The sequence below is a fragment of the Tigriopus californicus genome, chromosome 5 (assembly GCF_007210705.1).
Source record: "Tigriopus californicus strain San Diego chromosome 5, Tcal_SD_v2.1, whole genome shotgun sequence".
Classification (NCBI taxonomy): Eukaryota; Metazoa; Arthropoda; class Copepoda; order Harpacticoida; family Harpacticidae; genus Tigriopus; species Tigriopus californicus.
The window spans coordinates 10909453-10927170 of NC_081444.1; the positions used below are offsets into that span (position 1 = coordinate 10909453).

The following is a 17718-nucleotide window of genomic DNA, read 5'->3' on the forward strand; positions in this document are numbered from 1 at the left end:
TCCTTGTGGAAGAAGTCAGTTGACGAGCAATTCCTTTGAACCGTTTTGAAAGTGTTCATTTATTGTCTAGTGTTTGCTTGACGTATTAAAAGCCCGCTCGACTATGAATGATATTCTCAATAATGGCACATCGCTCCGCGGGAACAGTGACAGTTAGAGAGACTGCTTGCTTTCTCGTACCCTCGTCGTTGGTGCACCATGCAAGCTTTTACCAAATGAGGTTTCTGCGGAATAAAAACCCACCTTGTTCACAAAAGTCCCCTTTCATTGCTTTTACTGAGTCATTATTACCAACCTCGTAGCACTCACTTGCGGGCGTCCTTCTCTCTTGGAGTTTTCCACACGGGGTTTTGGAATTCTAATCTTGGCACTGAAATCTTGAAACAAAACATTGCCTTTCAAAGCAAGCCATATAGGGCAACTGCATTAGTTTAAAGGTAAATAGATATGTATACTATAGCCATATTTAGATCCCCCATTTCAGCTCCAATCAGTTTTCGTTCGTCGGAGCAAGCAGTGACCAATGACCAATGAGAGCGAAGCCACCGACTAGGGGGAGGAGCTTCCTCAGAAATTGAGGCGGAGTTCGGCGCTGAAAGGAAAGGNGGGGGGGGGAAATTCAGTACCAAGAATCGGAAGAGAGTGGTGCTATGGAATATTACAAGTAGAGGATGGTGCAGTTGGAGTCATGGATTCCACCCGATCGGTCAGGGTGCTTATGCCCTCTACGATGAGTTTGAGCTCAACGGGTCATTTAAAACTGATCCAAGGTGTGGGAATGGGAAGTGTTCTTCTAAGTGAGGAAGGAGTGGAAGAATCCTTGAAGTTGGAAACTATAGTCATCGAGAAGGCCCAAAAAGAGAGCCCCATTCCTGTAGAAAGCCAAAAGGTATAAAGAGAATATGCCTTCGATCAAGATTACTCAATTTATGATGACTGTCTTCTTTCCATTGTTAGTTCATGGTTTCTTTTTGTTTTCATTTCAGGATGTGTTTAATTGGACTCAATTTGCCGAGAAGTCCGATTTGATCGACACTTCGCTTCTTGTTCCTACATTGGTATTTGGCAAGCAAGCTTTGCTCGTAAGAAGATCCGGTTCCGAGGGCGAATCAGTTACCATCTTCAACCAAAAACGAGCAACCTCATCGTTGCCCTCAGATTTTAGTAAGACCACATCGTCCCAGATTACGAATCTAATTTCAAATGATCTGTAAGATGCTTTTCCAATTTGATATTATAAAATTTTTACGAGATGTGGAGGTGGAAAAGAATTATGAATAAGGAAAGAATATTCAATTAAATGAGAACTTAGCTAAAACTAGGTTTTCACCAGCTTGTCACAACGATGATTGGAATATTTTTTTTTTTTTACATTTTGTATCCATTACACAAACCTTTGTAATAGGCACAAGTTAAAAATTGGAAGATGCCTATCAAACCACCGAACCTCCTAGTAGCATGAAAAGTAATATCACCCTTAACCCCTAAGCCCTTAATGGGCTTTGGGGACATTGAAGCAAGCTCTGGCAGGTTCGTTTTTTTGCTGGTGCCAGTGACGCACATTTGGCGCTTCAAGCACGTTTTTGGAAAGCTGCCCCTTCTTTCACATTGCTATGAGGAAAGGTCAGTTTCGTTAAAGCTACAGGGTGGCCCAGGTCAAGTGTTATAGATAGTTTTCAGCTTATGATGGCCATGAAGCAACTTAAAAACGTGATGAAATAGGCTGGATTCCTGTGTTTATTTCACCCAATGGAAATTATTCAAAATGACTTCCCTTGGTCTTAATCACAGCCTTAAGACGGCGTTTGAAGTCTTGAACTGCTCACGCAACTTGTTCCTGAGGGATGTCATCCCAAGCTCGGACACAAAAAGAAACACACACCTGAGCTCAACCGTAAGGAGTAAACTACGAGCAGAACATGCAAACAGGGTTTTTTCTAAACTTGCTCAAAGACGCTGCTTTTAAGCGGCTAACTAGCAACAATAAACTTGCCTAGTGAAGCTGCCTTTGTTGGCGAGCTAATTGGGGGGTCATAAATAATTAATTAATGGATGGATGGCAACGCCCTCGAGCATTTTCTTTGCACATGCCTTGGCCTCCAGGATCGACCACATGGAAAATTCCAAAGGACTTAGGTCAGGATTGCTGAGGGGCCATTCTTCTTTAGAGATGAAGGCTGGAATGTTTATCTGACACCACTCTTGGGTGACTTTGGAAGTGTGCGAGGTTGCCCCATCCTGTTGGAAGGTCTATAGCTTGTCATTGTAGAGGTCATCTGCCCATGGCTTGGGGCCTCCTCCAGGATGGCTTCTACGAGTATATTCCCTTCTTTGATAATTTTGACCTCTTCCTTAATAAAGATTAGAGGGGACTTCTCCTAGGTACTGATGACGGCCCAGACCATGCTGCTGGCCGGCTTCTGGGTCCTAAGCATCAGACCAGCTCCAGAAGGAATGCTAGATTGTGTTGGAGCAAGAATCTGGTCATTTTGAGCATCATGAGCTTGCTTGACTGTGAAAAGCTTTTCATCTGACCTAAGCCTCGTCAAGAGAACCCGGCTCCTCATCAGCCTCTTGGCGTTTGTGTCTTGGCCAAGTAGTTGACGACTTTACAGTTTATATGGGAACATATTTAGGTCATCTCGCACTACCCTCTGCATGGTCGTCCTGCTCACATCCATATCCTTGGCCATCTCTTTCTCATAGAGCGCCTGGGGTTTCGGCGAATTCTCTCCCGGACATTTTTGACCAGTCGACCCTGTTGCCCTTTTGGCAGTTGAGCCTGTCTCCTAGTACCAATCCAATGTCCTGTTAATGAACATGGCGTTGGTCTTGAACCTTTTCTTGGTGACTCACAAGATATTCGGCCGGCTCTGGCCATCCTTTTAGAGTTGGATGACCATTTTCCGCTTGGCTTCGAGGTCCATTTTAACAGAATTAGTAAAAGTACGATTCTTAGTTGGGTTTATATGTTTCTTCACAAGACTCCCCAAAAGGTTGACAAAAGTAGCTAGTAAAAAAGAGCCAAATCTGAGAACTATTATTTTACCACTTGACTTGGGCCAGCCTGTAGTTTGAAGCACCAAATTTGCATCACTGACACTGGCAGGCAAGTTTGTTCTCTGGTTCCAAAGCTTGCTTAACCGTCCCAATTGCCAACACTCTATCTGTTCTAGTTTCATTCACAGGTGCATTTACGAGTAAGATATATTGTTTTAAGACAACAACAGGAATGACGGGACCATAATTTATCTTAAATGTATCAAAATTTGCTTTTTGCGATGTTATCATCGTGACATCTGAAGTTCATATTAATTTTCTGTCAGACGCATGTGCATGCATACTATATCTTTATTATAGCTGCAGCTGAAAAAAGACTACACATAGCCTCTTAGCTATTGATAGTTAATTCTGTATTTTGTCAATTTAACAAATGAGTACAAATGTTCTGTTTTGTGTGACAAACGCATAAAAACTGCTTCAAAAACTGATAAAAAACAAAAACAGCAATTGTTTATTCAATGAATTTTGCGTAAATAAACAAGGTTAAATTAAAGATGTCAAAATAAATTATGCGATTTTTGAAAATTTTGGAGCTTAACTAAGGAAAATTATGAAGAACCTTATTAAATTGTGAATGTACAAAAAGGAGCTGATGCGGTATTTTATCAAAAGGACCGCGCTTTGCTTTGATTGTTTTGATGATACACTTTCATAAAGATTCAGTTATCAAAACATAGCTCTAATTTAATTGTCACTAGTTTGATCAGTGATGAAAGTGATCAAATGAGGACATGATATTTTGTGAAATAATGAATGAAACGAGTTTTTTTTAAGTAGGCTCCAAAACAAACTATCATACAAATTCGTAGTAATAGAAATGAATAATTAACCAACATGTCATCCTGTCTCTAATACGGTCTTCAAGATGATTCCCGTTACATCTCTCTAGAATCGCATCCTTTGGATTTGTCAGCAACCAAGAGCTTGGATATGCCTCCCCACAGTGGTGCTTTAGGAAACATGATGAATCCATTACTTGGATCAAATTTCCTGATGCCGCAGATTGGTCTCTCTCCGTTCTCGTTTCTTCCCCCAAACTTATTCCTTCAATCCGCCTCCACAGGGATTCGAACCAACTCCCTTCTCAACCCTATGCCGGGCAGGCGAGCAAAAGAGAAGACCATGCTCCCTTGTCAGATTTGTGGCAAGGCGTTTGATCGGCCAAGTTTATTAAAGAGACACATGCGCACTCACACCGGAGAAAAACCACATATTTGTGAGGTGTGTAACAAAGGCTTCTCCACCTCGTCCAGCTTAAACACGCACAGGTAAGTCTCATGGCTTGATTTTAAGAGCAATAAGTACAAATAGATGGCCAAGGCCATTGCCTCCTCGGACTGCTTCTTGGTGGCATATTTATACTTTAATTTGCCTTCGAAAAAGATCAGCGGAAATTTCTGCAAAAATCAGTAGAATTGCATCACCTACTTTTGCAAGTAAATAACGCATTGCATTGCATCGTCAGTAAGTAAAATTTATGCATCAAGTAATAAAAGATTGAAATCAAGCATAGATGGTATCCTAAAAACCTGAAAATTAACAATGTTCTGGCAGGATTTTTACCAATCTTGTGGGGTTTTACCATAATCATTATTTTTCATCGCTACTAGCTCCACTTTCCCTGCTTGAGTCTTGTCTAGCTGTCAGATGCTATGACAGCTGAGTCGAGTCTCGAGTACTTGTCGAGTACTTGTCATGACTCTAGTCATCTGTTTGTTGACAATTTATTGGTTTGAGTGCTAAAATACAAGGCCTCTTGTGCTTCATACTTCGCCCTCGATGCATTGTTTCTTTTCTTTTGAGGCTCAGTGCCATAGTGCTGACGCTTTCGCAACCAAGCTGGTTCTGGTCTGGCTCATGGGTTCCCTTCCTAGATATATTACTACGTTGCGAGGATCTTCTGGACAAGTTTATTTTTGGTGTGCTTGACCATGAATCACTAGAATACAAATGAGGGATCTTTCTAGTTGAGGGTTTCTTTGTTTAAAAAACAGAAGGAGGAAATTTTGTAACAAAGCATCTTTGAAAGTTGCTCAGATAAGTCCATCAAATCACATAAAATCCTTTTTTGGGGGACTTCTTCACCGCTACTGGGATTGAGAACCCCAGCACTTTAAGACCAAAAACATTCATTTTATTTTACTTTATATTGATACAAAATCTGATCCACCAACGATTAGAGCAAGCAGGTGTGGATAGCCCTTGAAAATATGGTTGGGTGATCAGGAATTTTAGTCAAAAGCTTGTCCAATTCTGACTTGAAAGATGCAACCGGATCAACAAGGCCTACGTATTCCCTACGAATATTAGAGAGAAGCAAATTAAACAATGAGGGAGCCCGAGAAAGGAGAGAAGTGGACTTCATTGTTCGAACTAGCCTGGATTCTCGAGGACTTGAAGGACGCACGTTAAGCCTCTATGGCCACCACAACTGACCTTAAAACCAGGGTTGGGTCAAAGCTCATGAATGCTTTTGAAAAAGTACAATATCAAGTACCTTTCGTACTTTTTTTGAATATTGTGAAGTGCCAACCTTTACAGCCTCCCCAATACGAGAGCTCTCTCATACCATTGATGTTCCCGGTGAAATGTCTTTGGATCTGCTCGACCTATTGCAAACCTGTTGAATTAATGAACCTTGAGAAGAAAAAGCTGCAAGATTAAGTTCTGGGAAAAAACAACTGGATGGCAATACCCCGAAGGTAAACAGCCAAATTCAGACAGGAATCATTAGGTAGCTTTTGGGATCACATAATCTCCGATGTTATTAAGATGCGATTGCAAAACTAGTTTGTTTGTGCTATGGGACCCATACTTCATTTTCCACTCATTTTGAGACGATTGCATTGATTATAATAAAAAAATAATGACCTTTGACGTTGCTTCCAAGGTTGAGAGATTCAACAATGTTCTTGACGATCCGTCAAAAGCAGTAATGTTAGGTTATTATATACCGAGTCCTGCTCCTAGAACCTATCAATGAGGGATAAAAATGGTCAAAAATTAAGGCAGAACAAATTACATAAGCCCAAAATATGGCAAGAAAGAAGCCAAAATTGCATTATTTTGGCAAATAGATTCAAACATCTCGATATGTCTTCATGGGTTAGCTTGAATCAGACTAGTGTAGTTTGCTTCACCACTCTTTGACTTAGGTATAGAGGCCATATGAATAAACATATTTTTTGCTCTCTTCTTCATGTTTTTGAGCAAAATAGACCAGAGAGCATAGGTTTGCTGATCTGAAACTCACGTAAAGACTTGAATGGAACAAATTCTAAATAAAGTCCAAACTGCCAAGTAAGAAGTAAAGCCCGTCTTGATTCTGCAGTCTCCTTTGCTAGATTTCGATAATCCTAACCTATTTCTTGGTTTTCCTTAACAATATGACTGCTGGCGCCAAAAGACCCAGAATTGAGGTTCATTTCTGCTGGTTTGTCAAAGGTAATCACAATCCTGTATGCTTTGAAATTTTCATTGCAACTAAAAGATTTTTATGCCTTTTATTTCCGGCCGAAATGATAGAATGCATTAATTTCCTTGAAAAAAAGTCCATAGGTGCAGGACCCGGAATATAATACCCTCTCATTTCCGCTCTTGACGGATTGTCAAGAAAATTATGGAACCACTCAACCTTGTAAGCAATTTAAATGTTCATTGCTTTTTGCCACAATCAATGCAGTTATTTCAAAATAATTGAAAAATGCAGTATGGGTTCCCTTGCATAAACCGAAACTAGTTTTGCAATGGCATCTTAATAAAACCGGAGATTCTGTTGTCAATGCCTATTCGAATTTGTTTGTTGACCTTAGGGGTTATTTTCCACAAGATGATCCTGCTACTGTTTCTTCTCAAGGCTCATTGGAGCCCAAGTGGACGAGGCATATTCAAACTCTTGGCCATTCCAAGGAGTTCTCTAGACATGGAGGTGGACAATGCCTAGAGGGCAGACAACGAAAGGGCAATGTGCATTAGCTCTTCAGTAGGTCAAAAACGTGTGAGTTTTGTTAAAACCTTGGTATTCAGATCAACAACGTTTATCACTAGTGTTAATTTCATCACCTTTTCTGGTGATATGTTTTTATCAAACTGGGTGCATAATGTAAAATGTACCCAGAAATGTAAAATAGCCAATGTAATACACTATTCTAATGCTTAATTCCTCCCTTTTACCACCATTCTATTTATGGTGATTACTTGAACCGAAATCTAGTTGCTTTTGGCAGGTATACACGCTTTCAGCCATTAAAAGTATAATCTAAGAAGTGTCGTGATACATAGTTTGTATGGGCTTAACAACAAAGAGTCCTTTTGGACAATGAGATAAAAGTGTTTGGTGAGAAGATTTTTTTTGTTACAAAGCTCTTGCACAAAACTGTGTTGACAGAAATATATCTGATACATTTGAAAAGAGGCAACTTCATGGGCTTTTATAAATGCATTTCATAATCAAAAGACCAAACAACACAAAGTTCACATCCATCATTCATATGAATTCAATATGTATCAAGGGTAAACTGATCATTTTTTGGTTTCCTTCATTTCTTCCACTTTTTTGAAGAACATTATGATTGATGTGGTTATAGGCCAAGTCACCATGCAGGCCAGCAAATGTACAGTTTAGGCTCAAAATATGGAATGGGCTCCCAAGGCCTAATTGCAAACACTTCCCTTTAGTTAATAGAAAATAGGAGTATGGGCCCACTAGTTGGGGTCTCAAGTTGGAAACAGGTTGCTGATGGCCATCTGGGGATAGAGTTGAAATTCCCACTGGCTTTTTACAATATTTGTAGAAACTCTTAATGCTCTCTCCAGGTGTCATGAATGCTGTTGACAATGTGGGGACTAATGGCCAATGAAATTATTCATCTTGGTCAGTGATCTGAGAACAAACAAAGTTGGCTTGTCAGTCATATGAGTTATCACATGGAAGAGCAAGAGACAATACTTTTGAAGGAAATACACAATTGACATTCTATTACACAGATTCACAGGCAGGCAAGCTGAGAGACACTCACTCACAAATACTCGCTGCATGCAATCATATGTCAATAATCTCAACTTGTTCAAGCTGGTTAACCTCTTTTTTTAGTTTTAATGAATCCACATTAAGGTCCCTAGGTTGCTTGCATTCACAAGTCTTGATGACAGGGCTTTGGTCTTTGGATGGCCAAGTCCTGGGAAATAAGAATGGGCGGTCTCTGGGCTGCAAAAAGTAAGGCTGCTTGGGTCACAGTTGGGGACACTTTGTCACCAATGAAGGGTCATTCAAGCCTTTCTCTTCACTTTTTCAAACGTAGAACAGACAATCAGAAGATATTGGATTTGATATCTTCAATGGCTCTAATCTAGTGTGAGGGGACGAGTGAGGTGGGCCAACTTCTTGAAATGGTTGGAGAAAATGGTTGTGAGGTCAACCCAAGGGCGGGTCATTGAGTAGTAGTCACACACAATGATTTATAAACGGATTTCACTTCAGATTTCATAGAACCAGAGCACAGTCACTTCAAATTTAGCCCTTTCAATGTCTCGAAGCTGTTGATTTTTAGGGTGACTAGGTGTCCAGGAGGGGCCCTAGGATGGAACCCTGGAGAATACCCGGCTGACATGTGTGCCCATTCTAAAATCGGAACTTTTCTAGTGATTACGCGGAAAAATGTCAAAAAACAAGTTTCAGCATCCGCATCCGCATTTTTGAGTTATTTCGATATTCTGATTTTAGAATGGGCACACCTCATATGCCACTACGGGATCCCTCGACCTGAGCAATTTGCTTCCTATCCTAAATGAAGCTTCTTATCCAATGGAGAACCTTGCCTTGGACCCCAATGTCATGGAGTCTATTCAATAAAAGGTCATGATCTACTTTTTCAAAGGCCTTGGCAAATTCAAGATAGACAACATCAACTGACTCATGCCTCTCTAGTTCCTCAATAACATGTTCTATATGTTCAATCAATTGGCAACCGTGCTAAAATGTACTCGGAACCAATGCTAGCTCGGAGGAAAGGCACCATGGACTTCAAGAAACTCTACAAGTTTGAACTTCATGATCTTCTCAAACACCTTCGCAATATTCGAAGTGAGAGAAATCGGCCTATAGTTAATGGGGAGTGATTTATATCCCTCTTTCAACCATAAACAAGTTGACTGTGATGTTTGTCTTAGTTCTCCCTCCACAAAATGCCCAAAATCAGGGTGCCAGACCACACTTTTCCTATACAACAGTACAAGTAATATTCAGCAAGTTTCGTCCATGCAGGATTTAGGTGCAGTGCTTCAAAATAATGGAAAGTTCGATGACCATATCCACTTGACAGTTGGCAAAGCGTTTCAAACATGTGGTTGGATATATCGTACATGTATGTCCAGAGCTAGCATTACGATGCTGACTCTGTACAAGTCGATTGTTCAGCCACATATTGAATATGCCTCATCCATTTGGGCTCCAATTAGTTCAACAGGTTTGCAAAAGGTCTAGCAGGTCCAAAGATGTGTTTCAACAAGAACATCAATTGTATGAGAGAGCTCTCGTATTGTGGAGGCTGTAAAGGTTGGCACTTTACAGTATTCAAAGAGGGTACGAAAGGTATCTGATACTGAACGTTTTCAAAAGTATTCATGACCTTTGTCCCAACCCACGATTTAGGGTCAATTCAAGTGACTGTAGAGAGTTAACGTGCGATTTGAGAGCACCTTCAAGCCCTTGAGCATCCAGGCAAATTCGAATAATGAAGATCAACTCTCTTCTTTCTCGAGCTCCATCATTTTTCAATTTGCCGCCCTCAAATATTCGTAGGGAGTATGTGGATGTTGATCTGGATTTAAGTCAGACTTGGACAAGTTCTTGACCAAAGTTCTGGATCAATTATCCATTCACAAGCTAGCCAGATCCGACAACTCTACTCCATTAGTGAATCAAACATTATTTGAATTGAACGGTAAATAAGATGTATAACTCTTTCATCTTCAAGTGTTGGAGATCCCATTCCCAATAGTGGTAAGACATTCCGCAAAAAATCTTTTAGCCCCACCGAATGCCTGTTTATTAACTCTCTCAAAAATGCAAAAAAACAGGGTTCTTAGATGTAACAAAAATAAATTGTCTCTAAACCCAGCAGTTTTAATAGTCTTACTTTCAAACCTAATTTGACTACAAATTTACACCCTTAAACATTGATGATTCACTTCATTCCATCTCTTTTTGCATTTTATTGCAATGCAAGCACTTACGGTAATGCTTCTTTTTATTCCTTCTTTTATTCTGAGGGACATAAGAGTTGCAAATTGTAAAACAACTTTGACGAAATGAAAGTAGCGAAGCAATCAATCTTCTTTTAATTGTGAGGCAATTTGGCTTTTGGAGCATGGTACAAGAAGGATCGGAAAACGTATGGTCTAATTCCTTTTTGCCAATTTTTTGCGCTTTAATCCGATTGCCCAAAAAGTACACCCCTAGCTATGACTTCAAAGATGATCACGTTGCACATAGATCAGTGAGACGAAGGTCGTATAATTTAGAGATGTTAATGGTTGAGTTGGTTTGGACATAATTGTGATAATAGCTTGCCCATTCCAACCACTCAAATCTTTCGTCCGGGCTTTATGCGTTGAAAGAGTCAGTGAAAGGTGAAAATCACCGACTGGGCATAGCCAACTTGTGATTAATGTATTTTCTTTTAACCTTTAAGGAGTAATGAACAAAAAGGCTTAAAAAGGTAAAGATTATGAGAAAGCTGAAGCGTGAATTTTGAATGTCGGCTTTTAACTTCCGTCGAATGTAGACACGTCAAAAACGTTCAGTTATAGTGTTTGGTACTTAAGTTGGTTTGTCTTATTTGAAAGCAATATCCACCTATTCCAAAGAGCTTTTGTCATGTACCAAGAAGTATCAACAATTATTTTTAAGCAAATCTTTCTCGACGTTCAAATTACAGGCGTATCCATAGTGGTGAGAAACCTCACCAATGTACCATCTGTGGTAAGCGCTTCACGGCCTCGAGCAACCTCTATTACCATAGGATGACGCACAACAAGGTACTTTGATCCTCTTTGTACATTTGTGCGGACACTGGTGGCACGCATTAAGATGTAGTGTTCCACGTCTAAATTGTTCCAGGATAAGCCCCACAAATGCAGCATATGTGACAAGTCATTTCCAACACCAGGCGATTTGAAATCTCATCAATTCATTCACAATGGAGTCTGGCCTTTCCGTTGTCACATTTGCCAACGAGGCTTTAGCAAGCAAAACGTGGCCCGAAACCACATACTGGCCCATCTTACAGGTAGGTTCCCGAAGTCTCAAAACACGTCCTGCCCCTCTATGACATATAACTCCAAACAAATCAAGGATAAAGAAAATTTTCATCAGTTCTTAATCCAGAAAATAGGATAGAATTTACATCAACCTGATCAAACATCAACTCGACAATTGGGGTTTAGTTTCGATGCAAATTTTAAGGCACACCTAGATAATAGCGTTGGCATTTGCTCAGACTACGATAATTAGATGGAAAAATATGAACTTGTATCCATTAAATTGGTTGTATTCTTTGAGAAACACTTAAGTTTGAAGTGGCACCTTCTTGACAGAATGTAATCAGTATGTCTTTGAGCATTTTAGACATGGAATTATTCTTTATTAGTTATACACTATTTGTGATTTTACTGGTAATGATAAACATTTTTGAACAAGGAAAATGTAACTGCATTTTTTCCTGTAGCTATGCTATTGCTGCCTTGTGACCTGGATATACTAGAGGCCTGTTTTTAAAGCTCGTACCTCGGAGTCAGTGGCTTGGACGTTAACCGGTACCAAACTACTGCCGCCAAAGTGGTGAGCGAATGCTCATTCTGGGTAACGTCCAAGCCTTAATTAAGAGGCACGAGCGTTTGAAAACTCGCCTCTAGACTATTGATTGCTTCTTAAACCAAGTGGGTAATCAATTACCAGAGTTCTGTGGTGTACTTGAAGGAGCATTGGTTGATTTTGACTCATTGATTCGATTAAGCTGAAATTTGAACTACAACGTCCTAGTGACCTGGGGTTCATCTCATTTGAAGAAGAGCTTAATGAGGGGCATAGAATATGAGTTGCTAATTCTCAATCTAGGCCTCCGCGTCCATGTTGCAAGCATGCACGGCAAACCCAAAATTGAAAGCCTTTTTCCTGAAAGCAAGCTACAGAGGTGACGCATTTGTTAAGAACACATTAGGAGAAAATTTATGGTTCTTACATTAGTTTCGTTTAATTTACAATATCTCACCCCTGTGCGTCAGTAAAGTGGTGCCTGTTTGAGGATTAACGCTCTTGTCTTCGACTCATCAGACGCTGACTTTGAAGGTCTGTTGTGGCCAGTCACCAAAACGAGTCAGTGAATTGTCCTACTTTTGTAGTGCAGAAAAAGGCCAACTTATGGCATTACATTTTCCTAATATATTTTGCCGTCAATAGATACCACTAATTTTGTTATGGAGAGACAAAAACAACCTTCAAATCTTCTTTCACGTACATATATTGTATATCTGCTTTCAGTTTAGGTTAGCATAACTGAGACCAAGAGAGCTTTCGGTCCATAGCCAAACATCATCCAAATAACCATGCATGTTTTCAGGAATCTATTAACCTTCTGTAATACTCCAAAATCTCTTTGAAGGACGGCCAATTTCGGGTAGCGTTGTGTAGAATTCAATACATAATATATTTTTACTTCTTCTCTGAAAATTGTTCACATCAGTCATCGGCCAAAATAAAAAAAATCCCCCAAGTAAAGGGCCGAGGGATATGAAATGCTTTACAGTTTAAGTCGTATCATTTGCAAAAAGTAAGGAAAGGCATAAATTGCTAATATCCAGCACCAGGTGCTTTCTGCTGGTTATTATCTTTTGCCAAGAATATCAATTTGCCTCAGTTTCGTCTTTATGAAACGACAGTATGATCTAACTACGAATCCAATAATAATTGTGAAGACTTTTTCCTCAAAAGTGCTCTTATTACATGGAGGTATTTTCGTACGCTTTGTTGCTTTTCCCATTCATTGAGGTCATTCCCCCGCTCCCATAGGTCAGTTCTTCATCCTCGACTTCCTCGAGGTCTTCGAGGTCATTTTTACTCAAATGGTAAACTATGCCTGCTCCCAAAGCATCGCCGAGGACATTAATGGTTGTTCGGAATCTGAAACAAGATAGACAGGGGTCAAGAAAATGGATTGATGTAAGATCTGTACCTTAGATTCCCCTTTCAAAGCTTAAGAGAAACAACAATTAGCTCTCGGTTACTCAAATGCAGGAAAACATCTTTCAAACGGCACAATCACTCTGTAGTGTGGATTTATACGGGTTAAAAAAAGTCGAAATTCCGGACGATTCCATAGAAGTGCAACACTCCAAGTTTCAAATTTCATACTTATGTCTAAGTACCTGTCCAAAAGCCAATCGACGGCCACAATTAGTGCCACATCATCTGCGGGCAAGCCCACGGTGTCTAGGACCATCACCATGGTGACCAGGCCGGCTTGAGGGATGCCAGCCGCACCAATACTGGCAGCGGTGGCAGTTATACTGATTGCTATAACATTACCAATGGATAGCGAAACCCCTCGGTACTGCAAATGATTTAGACGGTCGGTTGGTTGTATATCCCCATATTCTTGCAGCAGAGAATCCAATTCAATATGATTTGTACCTGAGCGATGAAAATGGCGGCAATGGCTTCATAGAGAGCTGTGCCGTCCATGTTGATGGTCGCTCCGATTGGGAGAACAAATCTAGCCACCCTTGGGTCGATCCCGTTCTTCTCTTCTAAGCTTTCAATCGTTACCGGTAACGTCGCCGAAGATGAAGCTGTGCCAAAAGCGGTAATCAAGGCATTGCCCATATTAAATATGAATTGGAAAGGCAAGGTCCGAGTAATCACGGCTGAAAGAAAAGGAATGACATTTCACTTTTGCATTCAGGTAGCATGTAATGAAGGAAGGTGGGTTTATGATCTCACTATAGATTGTAGGTAAGACAATGCCTCCATGAATGAGGAGGCCAAGCAAGACCGTTCCAAAGTACCATCCAAATCGGGCTAAGGTGTCGCCAAAATTGTTCATCTCCATTAGTTGTCCGGTAATAAGGAAGCACACTCCAATGGGAGCCAAATGGATGATCCAAGTGGTGACCTTCATCATGACAATTGAAACGCTGGCGAAGAAATTAAGTAAAGGCTTGCCGTCCTCACCGCAGAAGGCAATGGCGATTCCCGTGACGATTGAAAACACAACCAAGCCCAAGATGTTGGTGCCATTGCTCCAGGATCCGGCCACAGTCCATGAATAAGGGTCACTGGCGTTTCGAATGAATCCAGATTCTGTGACCTGCTCACCTTCAAAGTCCAAGATCAAAGTAGTGCGATATTGCTGGATTGTGGCTTGTATGATATTGGGCGGAAAACAATTCCGAAGCAGGTCCATCAAAGTGTCTGGAGTCAGGGCAATTCTTGTGGACGCCTCACTTTCCTCTTGATCTGCTCGTGGTTCGCCCCCAATGCCGGGTTGAATGGAAGTGACGAGAATAATACCCAGAATGACTGCAGATACTGTTGTCAGTAAATAATAAGCCACCGCCACGCCCCCAACCCTAGCACTCAAGCTCAGATCCAAGGATCCAACGCTGGCAATCAGTGAAGGGATGATTAACGGGATGATGACACATTTCAGCATTTGGAGGAATAAGTCTCCAATGAAAGACACATACATGATTTCTCGATCGCTCCATGGTGCCTCTCGCAACTTAAGACACACCCCGAGGATGACACCAAAGATCACACCTCCCATGGTGGCCAGGGTGAGAAAGTTCTCACGCAAAACCTTCACATAAGATTTCTTCATTTTGAACACTGAAAATGAACAAACGTTAATGAGAAACGTGTCTGTTGAGAAATTTTTAACCGATAGTTAAGTCCAGCATAATTAGGTACAAAAAGTGGTCACAAGTGCCTGATATACTTGCAAATATTACTCACCTGTTGTGTCTCAAGCACAAAAAACAATCAGAACTTATCAGTGAAGACACTGCCTTGACACCTGCCAAGATTGTTGCCCGTCTATAATTCGGCAGTAATCGCTCCGGGTTCACCGTCGGGTCCAAGCCTATCTTTAGCACTGAGCAAAGTCAGACCATCCAGGGGTCCGGATAAACCATGTATATTGAGTACGCATCCGTAAAACGCTTTCAAAACAACACAGTAGCCTACGTAGGTTGATAAGCACCAATGGTTGCAGGCAGCTCTTTGACAACTGCACAGGTTCTAGCAATGAGTTTGTCTTTGCTTGTACTATGGTCAGACCTGGACCTCTCACAACGCATGTACTGTGTGCTTACATAAAAGGCAAGCTACCGTGTGGATCTCCTGCCAACGAGGGCAATCAAAGTTCGCATCCGATGGATGATGATGTGTGGTACGGACAAGGCCCGTCATCGAAGCACACTTGAGGCCTTTTGACGGGATGGGAGCGCAATGAAAAAACGGCTCCCAATGGGTGACAAACTATACAGTAGGTAGGCATATATCGTAATGTATTGGCCAAGCTTACCTGGAGGATATCACAGAATTATGCTAGATCGTACAAAGTTGAAGTTCATCTTTTGGATACAAGTTCTCTAATGAGATCACAAGAATGAACTCGAGTCAAGGAATTCGTCTTGGGGATCCCCAAGCGAGATAGCAGAATGACATCCGCTGAGTGTAGAAAAACATTAATTTTGGATCACATTTGGATTAATGAAAAGTGCTCTGATTTGTTGTAGGAATTCAGTGATATACAGTATTACAAGCATTTTTTCATGACACTCAGTTGAGATTTAGTTTCGTAATGTTTGGGAAGGTAGGGAATAGTTATTCATTCATACCAGTAAATCCCGATTCATCCGGAATGAGAGGTCTATCAACCAAGAAAATTCCCCGTCGCTCAGAAGCTTCACCTACCTGTAAACACTACGAGATCACAGAAATAAGATGCAAGGCGCCTTGATGCACATACCCGCAACGTTCGTAGAGTTCAAACTTGGAAACTTGAAACCCAGATTCATAGATGCTTTGATGCCTTTTAACAGGAAAGATTAATCTTAATTATTAACTAAATGTCATTTAAATAAAAACTAATGCTATGTAAAATGTCACAGTTATCTATGAAGCTCGTTGCCTAACTATCAAATCGGGCCCAGAGATGGCGCAAGAAGGATGGGAGTCTTGTGCCCTAAAGGAGCAAGCCAGGCCGTTTTTGACCAGACGTTCCTTCATTGGACCTGGAGGACACCAAGATATGACGCCTTACGTCCGATCCTAAATTTGGAAGATCAAAGCGTGTTTCCTTACGACCAACTAGATGTAGAGTATTCCCAAAGAAATGTGAAAGACACGTGAAGGGCGGCTATTTCAACGGAATGAGTCAAGGCTAAACTGCATTCCCATTTAATGGAAGCTGGAAAATTATGCGGCTTCATGTTTCAACGAGACAAAGGCCAAAATAATGTTGAACGACGAAAAGCTTACGTTTTCATACGACAAAGGTGCTGTTCGTGAAGCTCGGCAATACGTACTTCTCGGCCCAACATAGCTTCTTACTGACTTCGTGCCTTGGACACGAAAACAAATGAACATTGTTACAAAGATGAGACCCCATGTTTTCCATGAACCCTTCTCAACAGCTCCGAATAGAATGATTTTCACATTCGCCATTATGAAGACTTTTTGCGATTCATCTTTTTCTATTGAGGCTAATCCTCAAGCACCGTCATTAAATCAAATAAGAATCTTTCTTTCACTTCACTTTGCGAGACCTGGGTTTCGCAATTAAAATTTGCGATTTACGTATGCTTATCTTTTTCAGGTATTCCACCTGTTACCATTGCAGAAGAAGCCAATGGCGAAGATTATCCTCCAAATTTGAGCATCTCTCAATCCAACCATTCAAGCCATGGTCTAGACAGCACTTTGGAAAATAAGTACCCTTGTCCAATTTGTGGGGAATCTCTCTCTGAATTCAGTTCTTTCCAAATTCATCTTCGCAATCATTTGCTTTCCTTGCCTAACTTGAGTCAAGGGAGCCTACCCGCGTCACCACCCTCTGTCCACTCGAAAAGGGATGAACGTGACGAATCAGTCCACAGTTAAAAAAGTGTGTCGCCGACTTGGATGGGGCGACAAGAACCCAAAATATGATAAGAACTGCATCTACTTTGAGTTAATTGTTAGTGGATCAATCCTCTCCTTGCATGTTGTACATGACTTGAATGAATCCTTCTCAAACTATTATCAAGAACATTATGGTAACGGAAATTGTCGCTAATGTCTCGGATCTGAATCATCTAAAAAATGGAGCCATCTCAGTCAATCGTAATTGGAAGCAATCTCCTTAGTACCTCGGTTTTTTTCTTGTTAGTAAATCTTTGCTTTTTTGTGCATTGATGAATGAAATACATGTTTATCCGCAAAATTATAGGTCAACAAAGTACAAGGTGTTCAAGCAAAATATCCAAGAAAGATTAAGTTACCACTGGAAAACTAAATTCACTTGGTTCGCTTTTTTGTTTTTTACAAAAAATGAACGATGAAGACGGACAAAAGCGCCAGACGACAACAAGCGCAATCAAGAGCGTGCTAACTAG

General features: G+C 40.8%; 2 protein-coding genes across 4 annotated transcripts; one reads left to right on the forward strand and one right to left on the reverse strand.

The window, feature by feature from the left end:
* Positions 1–695: 695 nt before the first annotated feature.
* On the forward strand, positions 696–17551 carry LOC131880704 (zinc finger protein 596-like). Of its 2 annotated transcripts, none has more exons than XM_059227388.1 (6): positions 696–889; positions 987–1164; positions 3953–4331; positions 11001–11100; positions 11159–11351; positions 16941–17551. In XM_059227388.1, the coding sequence occupies exons 1-6, from the start codon at positions 719–721 to the stop codon at positions 17222–17224; spliced, it is 1305 nt and encodes a 434-aa protein (XP_059083371.1). In that variant the 5' UTR covers positions 696–718; the 3' UTR covers positions 17225–17551. The 2 variants fall into 2 exon arrangements, with proteins under 2 accessions (XP_059083371.1, XP_059083372.1); XM_059227389.1 differs by having other exon boundaries at positions 11183–11351.
* On the reverse strand, positions 12564–15722 carry LOC131880703 (excitatory amino acid transporter 3-like). 2 transcript variants are annotated; one of them, XM_059227387.1, is made up of 5 exons: positions 15645–15722; positions 14060–14947; positions 13751–13983; positions 13486–13670; positions 12564–13240 (listed from the first exon to the last, which is right to left on the reverse strand). In XM_059227387.1, the coding sequence occupies exons 2-5, from the start codon at positions 14937–14939 to the stop codon at positions 13060–13062; spliced, it is 1479 nt and encodes a 492-aa protein (XP_059083370.1). In that variant the 5' UTR covers positions 14940–14947; positions 15645–15722; the 3' UTR covers positions 12564–13059. The 2 variants fall into 2 exon arrangements, with proteins under 2 accessions (XP_059083370.1, XP_059083369.1); XM_059227386.1 differs by lacking the exon at positions 15645–15722 and adding an exon at positions 15074–15369.
* Positions 17552–17718: the final 167 nt, after the last annotated feature.

Excerpts from the sequence above, each read along its gene's own strand:
- LOC131880704 (XM_059227388.1), top strand. The coding sequence starts at position 719 with ATGCCCTCTACGATGAGTTTGAGCTCAACGGGTCATTTAAAACTGATC. Across the intron at positions 4,332-11,000 it reads TCCAGCTTAAACACGCACAG|GCGTATCCATAGTGGTGAGA; the intron begins GTAAGTCTCATG and ends TTCAAATTACAG. Across the intron at positions 11,352-16,940 it reads CATACTGGCCCATCTTACAG|GTATTCCACCTGTTACCATT; the intron begins GTAGGTTCCCGA and ends TATCTTTTTCAG.
- LOC131880703 (XM_059227387.1), bottom strand. The coding sequence starts at position 14,939 with ATGAAGAAATCTTATGTGAAGGTTTTGCGTGAGAACTTTCTCACCCTG. Across the intron at positions 13,984-14,059 it reads TGTCTTACCTACAATCTATA|CCGTGATTACTCGGACCTTG; the intron begins GTGAGATCATAA and ends CTTTTCTTTCAG. Across the intron at positions 13,241-13,485 it reads GTCGATTGGCTTTTGGACAG|ATTCCGAACAACCATTAATG; the intron begins GTACTTAGACAT and ends ATCTTGTTTCAG.